The 22,736-nt window shown below is 41.1% G+C and overlaps 4 protein-coding genes across 4 annotated transcripts; 2 read left to right on the plus strand and 2 right to left on the minus strand.

Annotated features, from left to right (window-relative positions):
- The first annotated feature begins 3,868 nt into the window (after positions 1-3,868).
- LOC109629590 (delta-type opioid receptor-like) lies at positions 3,869-9,383 on the plus strand. Its single transcript, XM_020087348.2, has 4 exons — positions 3,869-4,081; positions 4,280-4,547; positions 6,340-6,692; positions 7,079-9,383. Exons 2-4 carry the CDS (start codon positions 4,300-4,302, stop codon positions 7,606-7,608), a joined length of 1,131 nt encoding a protein of 376 aa, XP_019942907.1. The 5' UTR covers positions 3,869-4,081; positions 4,280-4,299; the 3' UTR covers positions 7,609-9,383.
- Positions 9,384-10,320: 937 nt separating this feature from the next.
- On the plus strand, positions 10,321-13,229 carry chmp5b (charged multivesicular body protein 5b). Its single transcript, XM_020087317.2, has 8 exons — positions 10,321-10,503; positions 11,133-11,237; positions 11,600-11,646; positions 11,738-11,831; positions 11,923-11,994; positions 12,244-12,352; positions 12,677-12,792; positions 12,881-13,229. The coding sequence occupies exons 1-8, from the start codon at positions 10,435-10,437 to the stop codon at positions 12,929-12,931; spliced, it is 663 nt and encodes a 220-aa protein (XP_019942876.1). The 5' UTR covers positions 10,321-10,434; the 3' UTR covers positions 12,932-13,229.
- A 42-nt stretch (positions 13,230-13,271) lies between these two features.
- Positions 13,272-16,918, minus strand: fastkd3 (FAST kinase domains 3). The gene is made up of 7 exons (XM_020087189.2): positions 16,797-16,918; positions 15,047-16,491; positions 14,861-14,946; positions 14,081-14,255; positions 13,925-13,994; positions 13,719-13,833; positions 13,272-13,540 (listed from the first exon to the last, which is right to left on the minus strand). Exons 2-7 carry the CDS (start codon positions 16,455-16,457, stop codon positions 13,442-13,444), a joined length of 1,956 nt encoding a protein of 651 aa, XP_019942748.2. The 5' UTR covers positions 16,458-16,491; positions 16,797-16,918; the 3' UTR covers positions 13,272-13,441.
- A 1,371-nt stretch (positions 16,919-18,289) lies between these two features.
- Positions 18,290-21,744, minus strand: myl12.1 (myosin, light chain 12, genome duplicate 1). Its single transcript, XM_020087730.2, has 4 exons — positions 21,631-21,744; positions 19,449-19,648; positions 19,094-19,255; positions 18,290-18,854 (listed from the first exon to the last, which is right to left on the minus strand). The coding sequence occupies exons 2-4, from the start codon at positions 19,630-19,632 to the stop codon at positions 18,682-18,684; spliced, it is 519 nt and encodes a 172-aa protein (XP_019943289.1). The 5' UTR covers positions 19,633-19,648; positions 21,631-21,744; the 3' UTR covers positions 18,290-18,681.
- Between the last annotated feature and the right edge of the window lie 992 nt (positions 21,745-22,736).

Genomic DNA, 22,736 nt, shown 5'->3' on the forward strand with positions numbered 1-22,736 from the left:
TGACAAGGCAGCAACAACATTCCTTTCTTGTTATAATGTGAAACAAAGGTTTTTTATGCTGTAATAGCGTGAAAACATTATGTCATAGGATGAAAACATCGTTTGTTATATCCTATCATCAGGATCAAAAAGGGATCAGAGGTTTGAGTCCGGAAAGATTCAGATCGTCTGATGTGTTTGAGAATCAAGACACATCGTTGAGTCATTATTGAGACATTTTTGTCATCAACTCTAAAACAACACGAATGCAATAACAACATTTTCAATAACACAAAAATGCAATACCGCTGTGTACACACATCATGCTGAGAGGAAGTGGACTGAGTCCCGACAGCAGAACAACACACTCAATATCCCACACAGCCCCGTGTGTATCCAGCAGGGACCGCCCCCAGCTGCTCCTCTGAACCTACACATTTTCCATCTCCCCCTAATGCCTCATGTTACCTGGAGCTGCTCTGACACTTACCCACAACAATACAACACTCACACCACGCAACACTGTTCACACGGCAGACACACACAGTGATGACCTCTGTTACTGCTCCTGGTGAGAAGAGATTTCAAAATGAGGAGTTTAGAAATCAGAGATGAAAAGTGCCTCACATGCTTTATGTCTGATGCACTTTCTCCTTTTCAAATCCGCCAAGGACGTTCCAATGCTGTTGTCTGAGACACGACCCAAAGGAGAACTTGTTAAATTTCAACAAGGCAGATTCAGGAATTAGTTTTTCTTTCTTTAACAAAACCAGATTGGGATTTAGCACCAATTAATTTAGTTAATTTGCAAACTCTTTGATTTCATCTTCCAAAGTAGGAGTGGGCAGCAAATTTATGTTCATGATGTATTTGTTTGGTTTGGAGATAATTGATGTAATTGATTCAATCTTTCCAGTCACCGGGGTGCGTCCTCTGGGAAGTCTCTCAGACAATGTTGCTGTAGAACAAGATGTCTGTTTTAATCCACTGAGGACCCCCGCTGTAATCATCTGTCCGCAGATGTGGTCAAGACATCCAAACAAAGCTGCTTCAAGCTGCGCTGAAGCATCTTTGAGTAAAATCATTAAATCAGCATCACCTCCAGGACTCTGCTACTGGCCGTGACCCGAGATTATTATCGAAACACGTTTATCCTTTAATAAGCATCACAGCTTTGACTTATTTATTTTTACTGAAACATGGTGTGAAAGCACATTGATCCTCTCTTGACAGCGGGGTAAGTTTATCTCGCTGCTGATGATGACTAATGTGAGACACTGACGATGACATTCACAGTTTGCTCATAGTTTACAGCTTTGGTGATGACGTGTGGGCGGCCGGAGGAATATCTTTCATGGCTTTGTCTTTACTCAGAGTCATGAGAGGACAGATGGACGCCATAACGTGTTTGTGAGGGAATCTTTCATCTAATTTAAGTATTTGGAATTATGTAAGTGCAGTGACGACATTCGCTCAGTTTTCCTTTTGGTCGAAAAGGATTTCCGAGCAAAGCTGTTCAAGCCCAAAAAGACTCAAATTCAAGTTGTCGGAGAAAAAGCCATTTCAATCACCCCCCTGGTGGCTGGCTGCAGTATATGTCCTGTACCCAACCTCCTCCATGTTTGCAGAAGGAAACCAAACATATTTAGTTCATTCATTTTACTGATACGTTTGGTTTAATTGGAGTATTGACTTGTGGAATCACAGTCTGAACATTCCCTTCAAAATAAAGTGTTTTTTACGAGTTTTGACAAGAAGATACAAGATTTGAATGAAAAGTGAGATCATTGACATTGATATTAAAAGTCAGTGTGGGTGGATAAGAAAATAAACCTTTGAATACTTTTCCATCTCTTTAACTCGAATAACTTCAAGAGCTTTAAAGTCATTGACCTGAAACCCACCCAGAGACAATCCTGACTATAAGAAACATAATAAAAGAAGATACTTGCACCAGAAATTAACCGAATCATTACGTCGTTTGAGTCAGCAGCTAAACTGTTTAAATTATTTTCTTCCTGCTGTAATGGCTCTTGACTTTTCATTGGTTTTTCCTCTTATATTCCCCATAATTACCCACTCACATATCCGCGGCTTCTTCTGAGCCCTGAGGACTCAACAAATGAGACGCTTTAATATCCTCAGATGTCAGCTGCTCTGGATACTTCACTGACCGATGTCATGCTGCATGATGTATCGGGTTAATGAATCTAATGTAAGTATTTGTCAGTTTCTTATGTTGATGCTGATTGTTTCATATACGATCCATGAGTAAGAGCAGCCTGAATGTTTGATTGTATTTAAGGAGAATGTTGGGTCTTGCTGGAGGTGAAGTCTGATTTATGTTGTTTAACATTGGTTCTGAGTTTTCTGACTCCACTTATAATTATCCTTTGTGAATTATATTCATTTATCCATTAAATGTCTCTTATCTTTGTGCTGTTAATTATTTCGCTTTTATCATTTCTATTTCTTGTCAATTTATTGCATTTTTCATATTTGTTTTGTCAGACACACATATTGTGCAAATCTGTCATGTAACACGCTTCACCAGCTTTCATCATACTTTGTTCAATAATGGCGTGTGATGCTGGTCTTGCAAAATAAAGGAGAGCTTTACATCAGGCTCCAGGGTGTAAAACAGAACGTCTTGACAGGTCAATTAGCATTTTTCGCTTATGAACTCCTTTTCAAAAAGCAACAATACAACCTACCTGTGCTCTTTAAAATCAATCAAATTTAAGCAACATTAATAAAGCAGCAGAGTCTTGAGTGTTCCAGCCTTTACTTTGAAATAATGACTTATAAAGTGAAATTGTGGGTCATTCTGCGTTAAAGGTTTGAATCCCATCCGTGTTGGAGCTTGGTCATAAATCATCTCCCTCTCCCGTCCCTGAACTGTTCTCTGTCCACTAAAGCAGAAATTTCCTGAAATGTGCAGCGCTGAAAGTGGTTATGACCCTTAACTGCGACCACCCCGGGCTGAATGTCTCCAGATTTATGTCACACCCCCCTCCAACCCTCTGTCCATCATGATTTTTTAATATAGAGTAAATTGGGATCTGCACAAATCAGGGATGTCTTGGTCAATGATGCACAACACATTTTACTCCACTGTGACGTAAGACTGTGGGAAGCCCAGTGTCTGCCTGCAGGTGACTGTCATTGCTCTGTCATCTCACATTTTGGGTGAAGCATGACAGTCGTGCATGTGCATGTGCACGTCAGGAGCAGTGGAGCTAATGGGAACCAAAGCCTGTTCAAGACAAATGATAAATTCTGAGGTCCTGGTTTAGGTTATAAAAGATGTGAATTGTGGTTGCTTAAGTTTTGGCATGAAATGGTCATAGTTTAGGTAAGGGTTAATTTTAGGCTGTCCACAATGAATGGAAGTCAATGCAAAGGATAACTGCGTAAATCTGTGTGTGCATGTGTGTGTTTGTGTGTGTGTGATGCAGGTATTACTCATGTTGTGGGGACCTATAAGTTTATGTTAAGGGTACGTGTTTTGGGTCAGGCTCTGTTAGAGCAGGTCTCTAAATCAATGTAATGTCCTCTGACCTGGGTGTGAGTCTTTGTAGTTTTTAGGGCTAATTTTGGTTCAATAACATCATTGTGAGGACATTTTGACATTGTGAGGACATTTTGTCTGGTCCACACAGATTCAAAGGGCTGTTTGAGGGTTGAGACTTGGTTTCAGGGTTAGATTTAGGTTCAGGTTAGAGGAAGGGATTTAGTTGTGATGGTTAATGTTAGAGTAAGGGGCCAGGGAATTCTTTATGTCAAAGAGTGTCCTCACAACAATGGAAAGACAAGTGCGTATGTGTGTTTGTGTGTGTGTGTGTGTGTGTGTGTGGGTTCATACGTGCGTTTCTATCCTGATTGCGCGCCACCACCTCCTCTCCATCAGTGCGAGTGCACGAGTGTCCGCAAAGCTGGTGGCTGCTCCTCTCCAGGCGCGCAGAGCCATCCACAAACTTTGATGAGCTGTAACCTTCCGCAGGACAACAAAAACGAACCGGGCTGAACAATAACTCTGCGGATACATTATTAAATAATACATTCATTTAACGGGAGCGTGCACTGATTCCTGTTGATACAGGTGAGTAACATGAGCCTCACAGTGATATGTGATTTATTCCAGACTGTTCTTTGCATGATCTAAAGTGTCTCCTGCAGCAAAGTGAAGTTTGTGCATGCCTCGTCTTTCTCCATTTTCACGATCACGCACATTTTACGCATCTAATCGGGTTTTACGCACGTCTCTGAGGCTCATCCGCACGTCTCCTCTTTTACACAGCCGGACAAACAGGTGCGACGATGGAAAACACCCCGGTAGAAATTTTCAAAGAAGACAGTAAGTGCCTCTCAACGCTGCTGGAGGACTGTCCGCTCAATTCCTCCTCCGCCTGGGTGTCCGGATACTCAGAGAGCCGCAACGTGAGCCACGAAGATGGTTGGGAGCCGGAGAGCATGTCCCCCATCATCCCCATCATCACCGCGGTCTACTCAGTGGTGTTTGTGGTCGGTTTGCTGGGCAACTGCCTCGTCATGTATGTCATCATAAGGTAAGGTCTGATTTAAATGACTATAACAAATCATACATATTCCTGATGAGAAATTTAAATATGAATCTTGCAGAGATTTAAAATTATGTGGCAGCTATGAGACTAATTATAAGGGGAAATATTTCTGTTGGCACAAGTCAAATTTATTTGGAGGTGATAAAAAACAGGGGTCCTGGTTTTTTATTGTTTATGGAGAAGCCACTGGCCCCGATCCATGGGTCTGTCTGGTTTGTGTCAGATTTTTTTTTAGTGCCTGTATTTTGTTCAACGCTCTCCAGAGACAAGTCCTTCACAGAAACAACAGATACTGCTCTTGTGTACTCTTATGCTTCAAGTATATTGTAAGAATGAGTATGTTATGTGCATTTAAATAGCTGTGACAACATCTGTACTAGAAAAACCTTTCTGCCTATAAGTCACAAAACTTAGGTTGAAATTAATACTGCCATTTCTCACCCAGCATTAAATGTGTAAAACATTGAGATATAGAATTGATTTCTGCCTCCTCCAGTGCCTGAAACCTTCAGACGGGCCCATTTTATCAATCTACTAACCCTCAAGACCTCCGAAGTATAATAACAATATACAATAAATCAGCCCCATACTGTGGTAGACATGATATTAATTAAAGTTGAAACCAGCGGCGCTTTATCAATCGGCCTTCACCTCATTGGGCGATATTTATGGTGTATAAGAGCAACAAATCTCCTCTGATGTAATGTGAAAAGCAGCAGTGCCATCCAGGATGCTGCGGTCCATGGACAACAATTACCTCAGATCAGACTGATGGCGTCCCTTCTCGGCAGAAGCAGATGCTATCACAACGGTTATAAAAAATAATGATAATATTTTACTGTTCGGTTGCTGAGTTAACTGAAAGAGGATGAGGTTCATGTTGACTAAGTGTAAACATATTACTCCCATGCAAAGTCAACATAGGCCATGTAAACATCGAACATCAAGCCATTAGTAGAAGGGCCGTGCATGTTGTACGTCTTTAAACTTCTCTAATGGATGTTTTGTGTTAACAATGAATCTAATGACTCCGGGTGTCAAAGAGAGTTCCTCACCTCCACAGAGCATTTTAGCATCTTTCAGTTCATTGTTTCGGTTTGAGGACACATAAACGTTACAACTTGATTTAGTCTCATTGCCCTCATTAGTGTAACCCTCACCCTGCACCAATCTGCAGAAAATAATGGTGAAAACATGCAGCACTTAGCCACTGAGAAGGTGGAGACCAAAACAGAACATGAATGTGTATTTCCAGGAATGTCAACTAATACTTTTGAGGCTTTAAACTTCTTAAAAATGTTTAATGCGAGAATTACATTAATGGATTGAAGTATTTTTTATCATTGATTTTAATCCACTTGTGTTTCCCATAAATCAACAAATGCAGAACTTTCTGTGAGCCCTGTTTTATGTAACAGAGCCACTTCAAATTTTAATTCTGAAGGATTAGTGTCAGTGTGAAAGGTGCTGAATAGAACTTAAATTAATCTCGGTAATATTCATCACACAGAGCTTTAATGCTGTGACAATTTAATGAAGTGAAAACCAGTTGATTACACATGGCCTCCAATCAGCAGCACGCTATACATAACAATGAAGCGTGAGTCCGAAAAATTACATTACTGATTCAAGGAAGCAGTGTGGACTAATGGCCTATGTTTAATTCATAATGAGCAAGGTCCGCCACAGAGTCAGGAAGTCTGGATGGACGTTTGGCTGTCGTCACCTCTCTCTCCTCACTAATTAAGGACAACCTGGTGTTGTGCATGTTGAGCAGGTACACGAAGATGAAGACAGCCACCAACATATACATCTTCAACCTGGCCCTCGCCGACGCCCTCGTCACCACCACCATGCCGTTCCAGAGCACCGACTACCTGCTCAACACCTGGCCCTTCGGCGAGGTCGTGTGCAAGGTCTTCATCTCCATCGACTACTACAACATGTTCACCAGCATCTTCACTCTCACCATGATGAGCGTGGATCGCTACGTGGCCGTGTGCCACCCGGTAAAAGCCCTGGACTTCCGCACTCCGATCAAAGCCAAGATGATCAACGTGTGCATCTGGATTCTATCGTCGGCCGCAGGGATTCCGGCGTTTATTCTGGGTGGCACCCAAACAAACAGCGGTGAGGAAGTGCTTTCACCCTCCACCCGATAAAGCCTCGAGGGTTCTGTCTGTATTCTAGGCTCTGGACATCCAATTCAAGCATGTGTTAATAGTAGTAGTTTAAAAGCAGAAATATATTCTATCTAGTCCATCCATTAGTTTCCCATTAGCCACACATCACGCGTCGCCCTTCCTGAATATAGATGGTGTTAGAAAATAGCTGTTTCGAGCAAAATGTTTCCTGTGGAACGTAGATTAGTCCCTTTATACCAGCTTGTTAAATTGATAATAGAAAGGCACAGAGTGGAATTTTATTTCTAGTGAAGCACAAGTGCACTTCATCACTTAGTTCACATTTTCCTCCTCCCTCCCACCCTGTCTCCCTCCCTCCTTCTCCACCTGCAGATGTAACTGAGTGTGCCTTACAGTTCCCGGAGCCGTACGTGTACTGGGACACTCTGATGAAGGTCTGCGTGTTTGTCTTCGCCTTCGTCGTGCCTGTGCTCATCATCACTGTGTGCTACTCCCTGATGGTCCTGAGGCTGAAGAGCGTCCGAATGTTGTCGGGCTCGCGCGAGAAAGATCGCAACCTGCGCCGGATCACCAGACTGGTGGTGGTGGTGGTGGCCGTGTTTGTGGTCTGCTGGACGCCCATTCACATCTTCATCCTGATCAAGGCGCTCGCCAGTGTGCCGGAAACCACCGCCATCATGGCCGCCTACTTCTTCTGCGTGGCTTTGGGCTACACCAACAGCAGCCTCAACCCTGTGCTCTATGCCTTCCTGGACGAGAACTTCAAGCGGTGTTTCAAAGACTTCTGCCTCTCGGCCAAACTGAAAGGAGAGAGGGTGTCTGGAGGCAAAAAGGCCCCGAGCACAGTGCAGGAGGCCGCCGTTCCCCTGGAGAACCCAGACGGGACTAGTAAACCGTCATGACTAGCAGTGGAACTGTCTTCAATTTCCCACATCGGAAAAGAAGACTCACACGACCTGGGCTTAACCCACATCACATCAACCATGTAGAATTTATGACTCTATTGCAAAGGCTGACTGGATTATTTTCATCTCCTGAAGTTTAATCAGTGCCAACATTGGTGATTTCGTTTCAGTGCTCAATGAAAGTTTCAAATCATATATTGTATTTAATCTTTCCCATGAATCCACATAGAATTAAAACCACAGACCTGCTCTGCATGAAAACAACCTCATCGTCCTCCTCTGCTCTGACTTTAGCCTCTCGAAGCAATTGACTTCCTCGTGGAAGACTGTGTGTATTTATTATTCAAATGTTCAGGTGGATTTACAGAGGGGGAGGGGTTGTTTATGCAGGAAAAGAAGACCAGATGTGATTGAAACTTTTTTCTTTCCTAAGATTAAGAAAATGGTGTATTGAACTATAACAATAAATGGACGGATTGATTATTAGATCTGCCACTATTTAATGGTTCAAGTTCAAACATTTTGTAAAGACATTTGAAGGCTTCGTTTTGGGCCGAGGGAAATGATAACAGGCATTTTCACAAATTTTGAAGTTTTTTTTGACTAATCATATTTCAAGAAAAACAATCTAAAGAGTTGCTACTGACAATTATGAGTGAGAAATTGCCCCCCAAAAAGTTGCATGTTCAGAACATAATAGTTAAGAAGAATATAATTTGATATATATATTATTTCAGCTGCATTTTCTTCACACCTCTCTCCTCCTCCTGTCATTTCCACCTATATTCTTTTTCTATGACCAAATGTGCCTTTGATAGTCCAGGATAAGATATTTGTAGCAGCGGAAAATGATTTCAGGGATGATTACTGAAAAGTACATGTATAAAATGTTGTTTTTTACACAGATAACATCTCTGTGGTGGTCGTATGAATCCCATGACTGCAGATCTGTGCCAAAAGCTTGTGAAATCATTGAGAGTTTTACAATTAGCAGAAACGTTAATGGGTGAATCCTGGACTTGAATGTGCATTTAAAATTTGACAGAGGGCTCTCTATCAGCTTTGACTCTGGAGTTGTGTCCAGATGGATAAGTTGTTCAATTATATATATAATTCAATCACGTGTGCTGTGTATGGCTTTTACCATGATACGCATAGTCCTATATGCTCATGCTTTTATTGTAGACACATATTCCATGAGTGCAATCTGAAAACAAGAATATCTGTTTACCAAGTTGATCCAGTTTATTCTGTCCAGTGTACAGCATTATAATTATGTATATGATGCATTATTTTGTATAGATGAGAAAAGAAAATCTTTGCACAAAATCACTGAGATAAACTGTATTTGTAGCATGTCAGTAACCATTGCTATGATAGTAAATGCAACATCAGCTGCCTATATGCTCGATGGACCGTGCTGTATTTTTGAATGTATTGCAAATAGACTATGTATTATACAAAATTGATATTTAATCATGGAATACACTCATTTGTCTCATTAGAGAAGAAAGTTAACAACATGTGGGAAATAAATTCACACAAACAGTTTCTCTCGTGTTGCTAAACCAGAGCTTGAGATAAAACCTTTTTCAAATTGTTGATGAACCTTTTGCCACAAGGTGTCCACTGGCATAAAGATGAATAAAGCACAGAAGGCCAGGGTGTCAGTATCATTTTTCTTTTCAGTCAGTGTGTTTTACTGGTTCAACAATGTATTGATCAAAACATCCTGTGTGTTAAGATCTCAATATTAAAACCGGTTAAACAAATCCACATTGATTCTCTTCTCTCACTGTGACACAATCAACTTGTCAGTTTCAATCTGTGGTGTGGCAGCAGTGATATTTAACTTTCACCTAATTTTCACTACCATTTGATATGTGATTAAAAAAAAGCTTTGAGCAGTTTTTGTTTTGAATTCATTTTCAGCATTGCAATGAGTTTTAATGAAGAGTCTTTGGTTGTATAGAATGTGTTCCTCTGCAGGTTTAGATTTGATTTTATACTCTATGACAGCAGCTCCCTCCAGAGGACAGAAAATGATATAACTATAGCTATGTGGTCCAATTAAAAAAAGAAAAACTGATTGCAGAAGCTTCACTACAGCTTCTACATTCATGATTCCCTATCCCTGTGAACTGGACATTTATCAATACTGGAATCCAATGAAATTGATTGCTCAGCCAAACTTTTACACTTTTATTTGGTAGTACTCCTCGTTCTAGTTCTCAGTGTGATAAATGAATGTAAATATTAATATAAATAGTGAATCTAACTATTTCAAAAGAAATGCAAAAAAGAGTCTGTAATGCTGCATATACAAACATATCATTATTGTTTAATCATCTATTGAGCTATACTGGATAAATCTTTTATCACAATTCTTAACCTTTGGCTCACTGCAGCCAGGGTAGTATTTCAATCTGTTGTATTACTAGTCTAAGGCAGTCACACCTAACAACTGTGTTATCAAGTCAATAAAACAAATAATTAGGCTGAATATTAATACTTTTACAAAGTACAGGGCCCTGGTACAAGCACAGGATGGGAGGAAATCCATAGTAGAATAAACAGAAACAGTAAAACTACGCGGACAAAACAAACATTTGAAGCTGAAGCAGATAAACACGTTTAAAATTAAAACCCATTAAATCTGGACAGAGTAAACAGAGCACTGAGGGGGCGGGGCCGAGAGAGAAACGAACACATGACTCCTCTGACGTCACTTACAAGACTCTTCCGGGTGTTGTCCCTCAGTCGGACGGTGACAGCGAGCCAGCGCCGCAGTTTTTCTACTTTTAAAGTCTTAACTTCGTCAAAATGAACCGTATATTCGGCAGAGGAACCCCGAAGGCCCCGCCGCCGAACCTCTCTGACTGCATAGGAAGCGTAAGTATCGTGTTTTTAACGAGTTTTAATCGCTGTCTCGAGCAAAGTAAACAAAGATGGAGCCCTGCTCGGCTGCTAGCTAACTGTTAGCTAACTGTTAGCCGAGTTTAAGAGCAGAAACCAGGCGAGGGTTCGACTCGTTCCTGCCTCTTCTCCAAATAACCGAGTTTAACATGTCGTAAATTAATCAATACTAACAAGTAGGAGTTTCCCTTTACACTTTATGTATCAGCTGATGTTTCCAGAAAACAATGTGTTTCTGTTCACATTAGGAATCAATGTTATGCAACTGAGCAGGAATTCGAGTCACTTGACAGCCACACAGCTGAAACTATTTGATTCTGTCGGTTAGGTGGCACACACTCATCAACCAGTTCTACAGGTTACCAGGCAGGCCGCAGCTATTGTCAGCTGTCTGGAGTTTACTGGAGAGGAAGAGACATGTGACATATTGTATAGAATGGTGATTAATTAGCTTTCATTGTGATTTTAGTTTGTAAAAGCACAGCCCACAAAAAATAGCAAAGTCATTGTGGTACTTATTAACTCTCTAAACCCTGATTAAAATGAGCCTGATGGTAATAGTCATCCCACAGAAGCTGATGCTCTGTTCTGTTTTCTACTTTAAGGTTGATTCTCGGGCGGAGTCCGTCGAGAAGAAGATTGCCAGACTAGATGCTGAACTTGCCAAGTACAAGGATCAGATGAAAAAGATGAAGGACGGGCCCTCAAAGGTGAGAATTCACATGCAAATGTTCCTTCCTGATACTGATAACGATACCAGTGAATTTAATAAAACATAGTAACTCATATAATGCATTTTAACACCTGTATGCTACTGTCACTTGGTGGAAGTGATGGTTGCCATCATTGTTGCATGGCCTTGCCCAGAGTAAACCGTCTGAAAAACAACTTCATACAGAGAATAAACACAAAGAACTTATTATCTAGTTTCATTCTCAAAGAATAAGTAAATCTGTGAATGTGACATCTTCTGTTACTTTGTACTAGGAAAACATTTTGGCAGTACTGTCATGTTTATTTTGTTTATTATTTAAATTTTTACTAAGTGCTTTCATTAATTTTCCTCTATTAGAACATGGTCAAGCAAAAGGCAATGAGAGTTCTGAAGCAGAAGAGGATGTAAGTACCTTACTTTGAGAAACCTCAGGGTTAGGTTCCCTGTTCCAGCTATCGTCAAGGCCTAACTTTATGTTATCTTTGTCTCCACCAGGTATGAGAGTCAGAAAGATAACCTGATGCAGCAGTCGTTCAATATGGAACAAACAAACTACACAATCCAGTCCCTTAAAGACACTAAAACCACGGTGAGAGACATTATATTTAAATCCAGAAAACTAAATAACGTGTTGAAAAGTAATGAGTTCAATTTTTGTTAACATCTGTTTTTCTTTGTAGGTTGATGCCATGAAAATCGGCCTCAAAGACATGAAGAAAGCGTACAAGAAAGTGAACATTGATCAGATTGAGGTAATGGTTTTTGACCATAGGTATACTTCGGATAGGATAGGAAGTATACCTATGGTATAGGATACTATTATAACCCTTATGTCTGAAGCTTATAACCACAACATTTTATTATTGTGATAATAAAAACATTGTTTGTGTTGAACTTAAAATTGTTCAACTTTCAGCACAATAAAAAATATTTGATTTTTTTTTCACAGAGCCGGTGAATGAAAGAGAATCATGAATTTTTTATTTTCATTTCATATTCAGGACGTCCAAGATCAGCTGGAGGATATGATGGAGGACGCCAATGATATCCAGGAGGCACTGGGCAGAAGCTATGGCACACCTGACATTGATGAAGACGACTTGGAAGCAGGTCAGGAAAAACTGTTTCTCTTCATAGTTATAACTATATTATTGAGTCCAAAGCTGCAGGGGTGCTAACAATGTAGCTTTGTTATATTTGTATCGTGGTACTTTATAAGGAGTTCATAGACACTGCTGTCCCCTGATGAAACGTCAACACACTTCATGCTTTCAGTATGTGTAGAAAATGTCGGCCTCCCCTCTCACTTTACCTGGCTCTGTTAGAGAGCGTGCGAGACTAGACAATGGGCATGCATTATGCAAATGTCGGGTATCATATCATGTCTTAGTGGTAGACATTTTATAATGGAACCATACACTGCTGTGTCCACAGAGCTGGATGCTTTGGGAGACGAGTTCTTGATGGACGATGACAGCTCCTACCTGGACGACGCTGCGACAGCTCCTTCCATCCCAGAGGGTCTGCCTGGCGACAAGTCGACTAACCGGGTACGTCACAGTGTTAAGATATTTCAGTTTCACATCATTTAACAACAGCTTGGCTTTATTGATGAATATCCGTTTCTTTTTCTGACAGGATGGTGTTCTGGTGGACGAGTTTGGCCTTCCTCAGATTCCTGCTGTATAAAGAAGATATTGCTGCACTCTTGCTGGTTTTATATGTATCATAGCCTTTTTTTGTATTTATCCAAATGACACTCTCAGCCTTTAGAGGGCAGTCTTAAGCATCTACTGTCCAAGGAATGATGGAAAATTACAACAGGAATCAGGTTTCCTAAATAACAGTTGATTATTCATTACTAATGAGCTTCTTTCAAATGTATCTACAGTGATTGTTGGAACTGGGATTCTTTCTCTCTCTCTTTGTACAGTCTCTGCAGCTCGTGTTCACCAAGAACCAAATAAATTATATTTTTCAAGCCGTACTTCACTTGGTGTGATGCATTCGAGTCATTCAAAAGTCAATATTTACTCAAAAGTATATTTATTAAAAAAGATAAATATGTCAATGTGCAGAATCAATAACTTAAACACCTTCATTTGGCAACTACGTATCAGCAAAACAAATATTGATTTATTTTAATAAGAAAAAGCAACAATTTGTGATGTCACATCTGCAGCAAAGTCATTTATGTCATCACCAGCTCAGCCTGTAAGTGTGAGGGAAGATCTTCTGGTGCAGGTACTCAACCACGCTGGTCATGCTTTGTAGTTGATCAAATTCATAGTAAGGAATCTAGAAAAAAATAAATATAAAGCAAGTTCACATTTAACTGATAAATGCACTTCTGAGCCTCTTAGCATTATAAAAATACCCAGAACTAACATTTGGGCAGATATAAATGTGGCAGAACTCTTTCTGAGGAAAACAAACAGATGACTCTAAAACATAAAAGTGACTGTGAGGGTCTAACCTGAACAACTTCATATCCCAGAAGCCTCAGGTGTCGCTGCTTGATGGCCTCTTTACCCAGCAGGTGCCTCGTGTTTGTACTGAACCTCTTTGGTCCATCAATACAAAGAGCTATCCTGCAATCACACGCCAGTCAAAAAGATTAACACCAGAACTTTCACATGTGAAACATGAAAAACTTGTGCGTAGTGACCATACACAATTTACCTTTTGTATACATCGTCAGTTTGACTGGCAGTCAGCACAAATCCCTCCTCGTCCAGTTTAATCTCCACATCTACAAGAACGGAATAAACATTAAGTGATTTGTAGATAAAACTGAGGGAACATTGAGAAGATTAACGGCTGTTTTGTGTCTGTTACCGAGTGTGTAGCAGTACGGCGTAAGAACTTTGGATCCAAAGTATGAACGAGCCCCGAGCAACTCGATCAGGCCAGTTTTCACCGAGTTATACAGATGTCCATCCACGAGCGTCTCCAGGGATCGATCAGACATGAGGAAAGACTTGACACGGAACTTTGGAAGAAGCGTGGGACCCTGATAAAGAAAATAATCAACACATAAATATAGTTCACATGAGACAACAGATTTGAATGTCTCTTTATGACACAACCAAGAGAAACAACTTTCCTATACTGGTGGTACCTCTGGATCTCAAATTGAAAACAAATCAGTATGGGCATATATATGTTTACATTACAAGCAAAGACAATTTCTTGTCCTCTTTAGACTTGTTTTTTCACCTTATGTGACAGGAAAATGGTCAACATTGTGCACCCATCAACTTTTATTGTGAATACCTATATTTTAAATGTAGCAAATATGTAAATTTTGTTTTATTCAGGGCACCATTTTTCTGCTGTTAAAGAATACTGCATGTATAACTGGTATCAGTAGCACAAATTATATTGCATGAGCATGACTTGATAATAAATGCTTAAAAAAGAAAATCCTCATTATATTCCAATTTTGGCCACAGATAAAACCGATAAGTTGATATCTGTTAGTTGTTGGTTGGTTTTTATCACGGTCAACTGGAACGCACTGAACCTCACGTACATGTTCAGCCAGAGGGGGTGTTTTAAGGTTTCTGCTCATCCATTGGTCATATTTAACCCTTCACATAATTTAAAATACTTTACCTGATAGAAAGGACACTCCAGTTTCACAGTCAAGTAGAGCTGAGTCAGCTGTGCCAGGACAATCCGATCGATCCCTGTGCCTTGATCTACGCCACAGAAATAAACACAAACATACAAGTCAACAATGGTTTTTTTTAAATCTCTAATCTTGCGCTCATGTGTCAGGTGCCTGTCCGGGTGTTTCACCTTGTAGCTGCTGCAGGAAGTAACTGCTGAAGACTTTAGAGACAAAATTAACTGGGAACCTCTCCACCAGGACGCAGGCGTGGAGCAGGTTGAGCAGTGTTCGAGGTTGGAAGTGTGAAAAGCGCGTGTGCAGGATGGTTTCAACCTTCCTGAACACCTCGCCTGCGTTTGGCGGGAGGTATCCCAGCTTCCCAAAAGCCATGATCTGCCTGGCCACCTGGCTGGTGCTGTATTCGTCTGCTCGGTACACAAAGCTCTCTGCGATGGCGTCAAACACAGTCGGGGAGAGGATGTTCCTCTGGCTAAAGAACTGCATCACCTTGGTAACTGTCTCTGGGGGGGAGGCAAATGCCATGGTAGGGACATACCTCTCCAGCGCCACAACGAAATAATGATCGCTGTGACCAAAGTACATTAGCGCCCCGACCACAAGAGTGAGCTCCTCATCAGTGAAGTGAGGTACATGCCTCACAGCCTGCTTACACAGATTGATAACTAGAGGCATGACCTGAGTCTGGTTCAAGGTCACAAGAGCACTGAGCAGCCTGCTGACAGCAGAAGGGTCCATGCGGGAGGTGACACTCAGAGCATGCGTGTGCATGGCATTCAACAGGTCTCTGTATTTGCCATCTTCACCGACACCACCCTGCAGAAGCCTGTAAACTGCAATGAGGTCTGATATCCTCCACTGGGCAGGCTCCTGCTTTTGGATGTCCTCCATCACCTGCTCCAACATCACACAACCAGGACCCTCGATGGCGTGCATTGCCTGGCCTAAGGTACACAGCTGATCTATACTCATATTCCCCCTGTCGAGCCTCTCCTGGCTCTCAGACACCAGCCCCACCATCAGAGTGCTCCAGGGATCCAGGAAGAGGCGAGTGCAGGCCAGGAGAGCTGATACTAGCCCAGCATCCGTCAGCCGCCCGCTGTCCTGCTCCAGCTGAAGGCACAGGGAGTTGATGATGTCCTTCTCCAGCACGGTGGGGTCCTTCAGTGACTTTCCCTCCTGCTCCAAGTCGGCCACCCGATGAAGCGCTGCAGCAGCCATGGTGTCAGACAAGATCTCCACCGGGCGCAGCAGCTTGAGGACCTGCCTGGAGGAGGTGCAGCTGTCCAGACGCTGCCGGAAAGCCCGCTCCTCTGCATCGGTGGGTCGGTGCAGCTGGGTCAGACGGAGCCGGGGGATCTCTGAATCTCTGTGGAGTCCTACAGAGCTGCTGGCGACAAAGGACGGCTCCCTGATGATGGTGGTGGTGAGGCTCCTGATCCCACACCTCGGCTGGAGCTGCCTGCTGCCCGGACTTCTGCTGCACGGGCAGGCGACACATGAGGGCTGACCCGCACTGCTGGATCTCAGGAGCCGGGTGGAGGGGAAACGTTGAATGAGCAGAGGAATACTCCGGATCATCTTGAGACCCTGGTCCAGGAGCCCTCAGGACCAGCTGATTCAAAAACAACAACAACAAACCGTTTGTAAATACAACAACAGTTTCACAAAACATGGTTAGAAGACAGTTTATAAGTGAAATAGAGATCAGCAATGACAGAAGTCAGCCTCCTCCTCCATTTCTCCTGTTAACTAATCAACCTTGAGGGATGCTGTTAGCTAACGTTAGCCGCTAGCGCCCTAGCTAGCAGAGGAGATCCGCACTTTTTCTTGTTAATTCTCGTGTTTTATGATTGAACGTTGACATTGGTGTGATAAATAAAACCACACGTGACAACACGGGGTCAGTGAACTTCATACCTGGACCTTTCCAGCAGCGGGACAGTGTGAGAGAACCGGCAGCAGACAGGAAACCAAACGAGCGTGGTTCAGTGAAGACCGAGAGGCGTTCAGGGGCATGTGGTTAGTTTGTACACAGGTAGTTTCGTAAGTGGACGAAATCAAACCTCGTGCAGGATAGTTTTTTTTTAAATCAAAATCAAATGTGGCTATCAACAGATAAATTCCTTCCAGACACGCAGACAATGTTCGACCTTCACTACAGGAAGAAGTATGCTTGATTATTGCAATCTTTAGCTACAAAGCATATTCTCAAGTCATTTCAATATTCCAACAAAACTGGAAGGCATCACCCCTGTTTTCCTTCCGCCTGTAAAGGTCACGTGAGGAGAGTCTTCAATAAAAACACTTACAACCATGTAATGATTGTTTTATGTTTTATATGTTTTGAATCCATGAAATAGAAAATGTTGGTGCAGATCCAGGAGTTTTGTTTTTTATTTGATGCTGTTTTCCCAAAATCAGACATGTTTAGGGACTGAAATTCATGAATGTGTAATTTGATGTAGATCCAAATAAAAATCTGAATCTTGTACGCTTAAATGTGGTTTCATAAGAGGACTGTTTGACTATTCATTTACTACATAACAAAATAATGAAATATACATTTAATGTATGAGCACTTATTTCCATGCCAGTTTCATTTAGTGTACTTATTATAGCTATTTCTTAACGCCTCCTGTAGAGACCAACATGATAATGACTCTATGGTAAAACACTTAAATGTGTTGTCATATGAGAAAGATATTTGTATTATGAACTGAAAAAGCCTCTTGGATGAGAGTGAGTTGTCTTCAAGAAACTCGTACAAGATAGAACTTGTATTTGCTTTTAAATACTTTAATTAAGCATGTAGAATTTGTAAATAAAGATACTGCTTATAAAAGCTAACTAGCTTTTAAGTGTTATCCTTATCTAATTTAAGATCTTTGTCATTCCAAAAAGAGAACCCAGGGACTGTACTTGTAGAGCAGATTAAAGTCTCAAGCTGAGACACGTACTCTGTAAGATTAGACTTTGTTGGCATTCAAAGTAAAACATGACCTCAGGAAATTCTGTTGAATCAACATGGGCCTGATGCAGTCATCAGCCAGGAGAATTTCATTATGCTTGTCTGCTACAGCTCTGTCTTCACACGTCAGCTTTTAAAATATTTTTCATTACACCAGGCCACATCCTGTATGACATAAATGAGTCACCACCACATACAGCCAATCATATTTGGGCACTTCCCTTGTCAAAGGTTTTTAAATATGCCACAACAATACACTCCTGTTTTCTGTGCAAGTTGTAGTTTTTAACTCTGAAGTTTCCCTTTCAGAGGAGGAATTCAGCTGCTGCTTGTCTGCACACGCTCAATACATTTTCTAAAGGCTGAGTTGACTTGTCATGACAAGCTCCTGAAGAACTTAGCCTGAGCATTTAAGGGAAAAAAAGACAGAGTAATGCAACACTTATTTCAGTTGTCGTTTATGGAAGGGAAACAGTCAGCAGAATATAACTTGATAGAGGGCTTTATTTAAAAAGTTTATATTATAAAATGTAAAAATTCAGCTATACCCGATCACATGAATTGCAAAGACTTATCCCCCAAGAGCTTCCAAAGTGCTGCCACTTCACACTTTTAAATGACAGAAGAAAAAAACCGCTTCAAAACATGTTAGAATATTTTCTTCTAATTAGAGACGTGTAAATTTGGCAACACTCGAAGTTCACTACAAAGAGAGTGGATAGTTATTGCTTTGGTTGAAAGGGTTCTATACTGGAGAGTTGAGACATGCAGCACGGTCATCTAGCTGATGGAAAGAGGCGAAGAGGGTGAGGAGGTAAATGCGGGTGTGGCTCTTCAATCGTCCTTATCCTTGGCACCGTGCTTTAGGATGCGTGTGAACTCCACGTAGTTGAAGTTGTTTTTCTTGTCAATGGGGGCCTCCCTGAAGAGCTCGTCCACCTCCTCGTCTGTAAACCGGTCACCCATTGTTGTCAGCAGCTCTCTGAGGTAATCTTCCTGGATGAAACCTGAAGAGGGAAACAGAGAGAACAGATAAGACTGATCTTCTCCTGAAGAGATGTCTTTTGTTGACAATGATTTAATGACACTTCGTTTGTCTTTATACAGCTGGGTTGTTTTAGGCAAGTTGTCTGCATTACACTAAGTAAATGTGCTACTTTCCTGCTTACATTTTATACCATCTATATATTAACATACACCACAGGCTATACAAATGGAAGAAAAGGGTTAATTGATATATATTTACCTGTCCCCTCCTCATCGAAGCAAGCAAATGCATTTCTGATCACATCCTCAGGGTCTGTGCCATTGAGCTTCTCTCCAAACATGGTGAGGAACATGGTGAAGTTAATGGGTCCGGGAGCTTCATTCATCATGGCCTCCAGGTACTCATCAGTTGGATTTTTACCTGTAAAAATAAACAGGTTAAGTTAAATTAATTGAGTTTGAGCATTTATAAATGCAGTGCTGCTTTTAATTTAACAACTGATGAAAAACCATATCAGTGTCCTTCAAGAACGACTTTTCCTAACAGCTTCACATCGAAATGTTTGATCTTATTTTCATCTAATCTTAATGTTAGGAAAGAATCTCCCACTCACCCAGCGAGGCCAGCATGTCGTGCAGGTCCTCTTTGTCGACAAACCCGTCACGGTTCTGGTCGATCATGTTGAAGGCCTCTTTGAACTCCTGAATCTGAGACTGGTCAAACATGGCGAAGACATTGGAAGTAGCGCGCTGAGGGCGCTTCTTGGTGGTCTTTCCCTTTGCTCTTTTGCTCGACATGTTGACTGTTTTGTTCCTGTGAAAAAAAAAAAAATCACAAAAAATATCCTGTTACAACCGGGGTCATACTCCTTAAAGAAGACCAACAAAAACCTAATAACAGTGTCAATGAGAGTCCGGAAGACACCAACTGTAGCTGGGACAGAAACAAAAGGCGGATTTCAGTTCTCTAGCAGGTGTGTGTTGTGTGGTATGTGCGCATGTCTGCACGCAGAAAGATTTTAATCACAGTGACAGTGCAGATGGCTGTTGTCCAACCCAGGAATACTGAGCAGTCATGTAATAATGTTTTATCAACTGCAGAGTAATCATGGGTTAGATAGCATCAAGTTGAGGGATGTTGCAGCTGGTGAGATTCTATCACAAGATAGTGTCCAATTAAATTTCCCCAAATGATCATTGAGCCTCATTTTGAGAGAAATTAATGGCTCATACAAGTTTACACAAAGCAAAAGAAAAATACCAATTATTCTACTGTTTGTTGTACAATGGGATAGTAAAAAAATTCTATACACTTCAGTAAAAGAAAACAGCTGTTAGTCGTAGCCCTATTTTGTCTCAATGACTTAAACATCCACAAAGTATAAGCCTGGCCCCATGAGACAGAAGTTGACAGTACACATGCCAGGCAGGGAGACGATCTGATCCAGAGTAAAGTGGATCGTGCTGTTACCCAGAATAATATTTTGTCATCCAGGCCCACAACTCGGTGGCAGTCATTTAATTCTCTGGCAGTGATTCCCCAGAGTGGTGTCTCTCTTACTGAGCTATAAATGGGAATGTTCTTCATCTTTCTAGGTTGATCAGCTCACTGACTTCACAGAGGGCGAGAAAATGACCTAACAGATGGCAGGATAGTTACTGATGTGAGGACACATGTCCTTATCAGGCAATGTCTTGAATGTAGATTTTTACTGTCCAGCAGTCAAAACTTTATTTTGACAGACACCTGTGTTTTAGCTACACAGCGCTGATGGAAAAAAGACTCCACCATCTAGGATAGCAGGGATTATGTAGAGCTGGGCCATGTGTTAATGCAGCGATGTTATCTGAGAAGTGTGTTCAGTGATACATATCTGAATTTGGGCTGCAACTAAACAAACTAATTAAAAAGATTGTTGTTGAATACTTTGCTGTCCACTGATCGTTAGATAAATATTGGTAACAGGATCTTCGAAGCCATTAAGGCTCTTTTAGTTCAAGCTATCTATTAATGACAACAGCAGAAAGCTGATAATTCAGTTTTTCTCAAAATGTAAAATTACTATACTTTGAACAGACAAGTAGATGTCAATAACAATGATTTTGCTGATAATGTTTGGTTTTTTAAATTCTGTGTTATGTAAAGAAAAGTCAAACATATACTGGTTTCAAGCTTACTTGCCTTTAAGCCATGCGTTGAATTTCTATCAGACCAAAAGTAAATATTTTGAGAAGCATTTTGAAATGTACTTGTTTAACCACTTTATTGAGAATCGATTTACTATATAACGTTACTATCATTATTATTACTTGTGGACTTCACCGACAGTTAAAGTCTGTAATCAACTTTCCCCAAAACCGATTGATCGTCACGTTAAAATGAAGAGATAAACTTTACGTTGTCTCATTATGAAGTACGTACACAGCCCCGGTGGTTCGCGGCCCAGCTTCATACACATTCCGTGTTCATACGTGTGTGAACGGCAGCTCGTTATTCAAACGTGACTCGGTTTAAATTGACTTAAAAGCTAAACTTGAACTTTACCGTAACATAACCGCTGGTTTGCTGTCGATTTGAAATCACTACGTTAGCTAGCGAGCACTTAGCCGCGCAGCTAACAGTTAGCCGTGTTTTCAACGCTATCAAGCGAGCACTCAAAAAGAGCAGAATAGCCTCTTATCCACGTAAACCTCTGTAACATCACCGGTGTGTGCGGTGTGTGGTGGTGGAAGAGTATTAGTAGCTCAGCTAACTGCTGTGTAAAGGACAGAAAACAGTCGGAACACGGTTCTTACCTGACTACGAGCAGAAATGTCAGCTAGCCTGGTGCTGTTCGTCTTCTCAACCACCGCCCTTCACTTCCTCATCCTCATGTTGGCTTCCGCGCACAACTGCGGAGCAGACCAAAGCGGCAAAGTAGGGGTGTTTATCGAATATAAAACCCTTATTACTTATTTTAAAAGCATTTCACCCCTCACTACTATCTTATTTTTTTGCAATTAAACACGTTATTTTGCACCACATTTCAGAAAACGTGTCTTAATAGTTCAGTATCAGCAGTAATAAAACAAACAGTGCGGATTCCGCTCCCCTGGTGGGGTAAATGTAACGTCCACAAACGCTCCCTTGACATTCCTGGATTTGCCCTTTTAAGGAGAGAAAGAACACATCCTACTTGGTATTGTGCAATTAAGAGAAGGTACAGTTCAAATAATGGGAATGAACAGGCTGTGCCATCAATAAAACAATACATTTATAATTTTACTGTTTACTTTGACCCATTTTATTATGTTGTCAAATATACCAGTCTCTGCAAATAATCCCAATCTCTCCGATAAATGTATATAGGAATAATATCAGAATATCTGATTAATATATATAAGAATTATAGTTTTAATGTTATTTTGTCTTATTATTTAACAGATTTGCAAGAGGTGACATCAGAATTTGGTTTGGATCTGATACTAGCTATTACGAGGCTCAGCATCCCTGATGTCAATATCAATAACTTTTATTGCTCAAGACAGTGCTATGATATAAGAGTGAGGAAATATAAATGTTGTTACTGTCAGTTCATCTGCATCCATACTCCCGACAGGCCTAAAAGTAATAAATGATGACAACCCTCGCGTACTAAAAGCAAAACAATAAGTTAAAAATGTTGATAGGATGGGTAATAATAGATACTGACGGCCCAGTGTGGGTCAGACAACAGTTGGTGTCCAGGTCATTACTGCAAAGAGAGGCTTATTGCTGCAGGGCTTCAACAGCAAGATGTGGAACTGTTGACTCACAGGTTAAAACAAGCTACATCTGTCTTTCTGTCCAGTATCACTTTCAAAGTCGATAAGAACATTGTTGAACATAAGCCACGAGCCATTTATAGTTAAACAAACAGATT

Source organism: Paralichthys olivaceus, chromosome 17 (assembly GCF_024713975.1).
Source record: "Paralichthys olivaceus isolate ysfri-2021 chromosome 17, ASM2471397v2, whole genome shotgun sequence".
NCBI classification, from domain to species: domain Eukaryota; kingdom Metazoa; phylum Chordata; class Actinopteri; order Pleuronectiformes; family Paralichthyidae; genus Paralichthys; species Paralichthys olivaceus.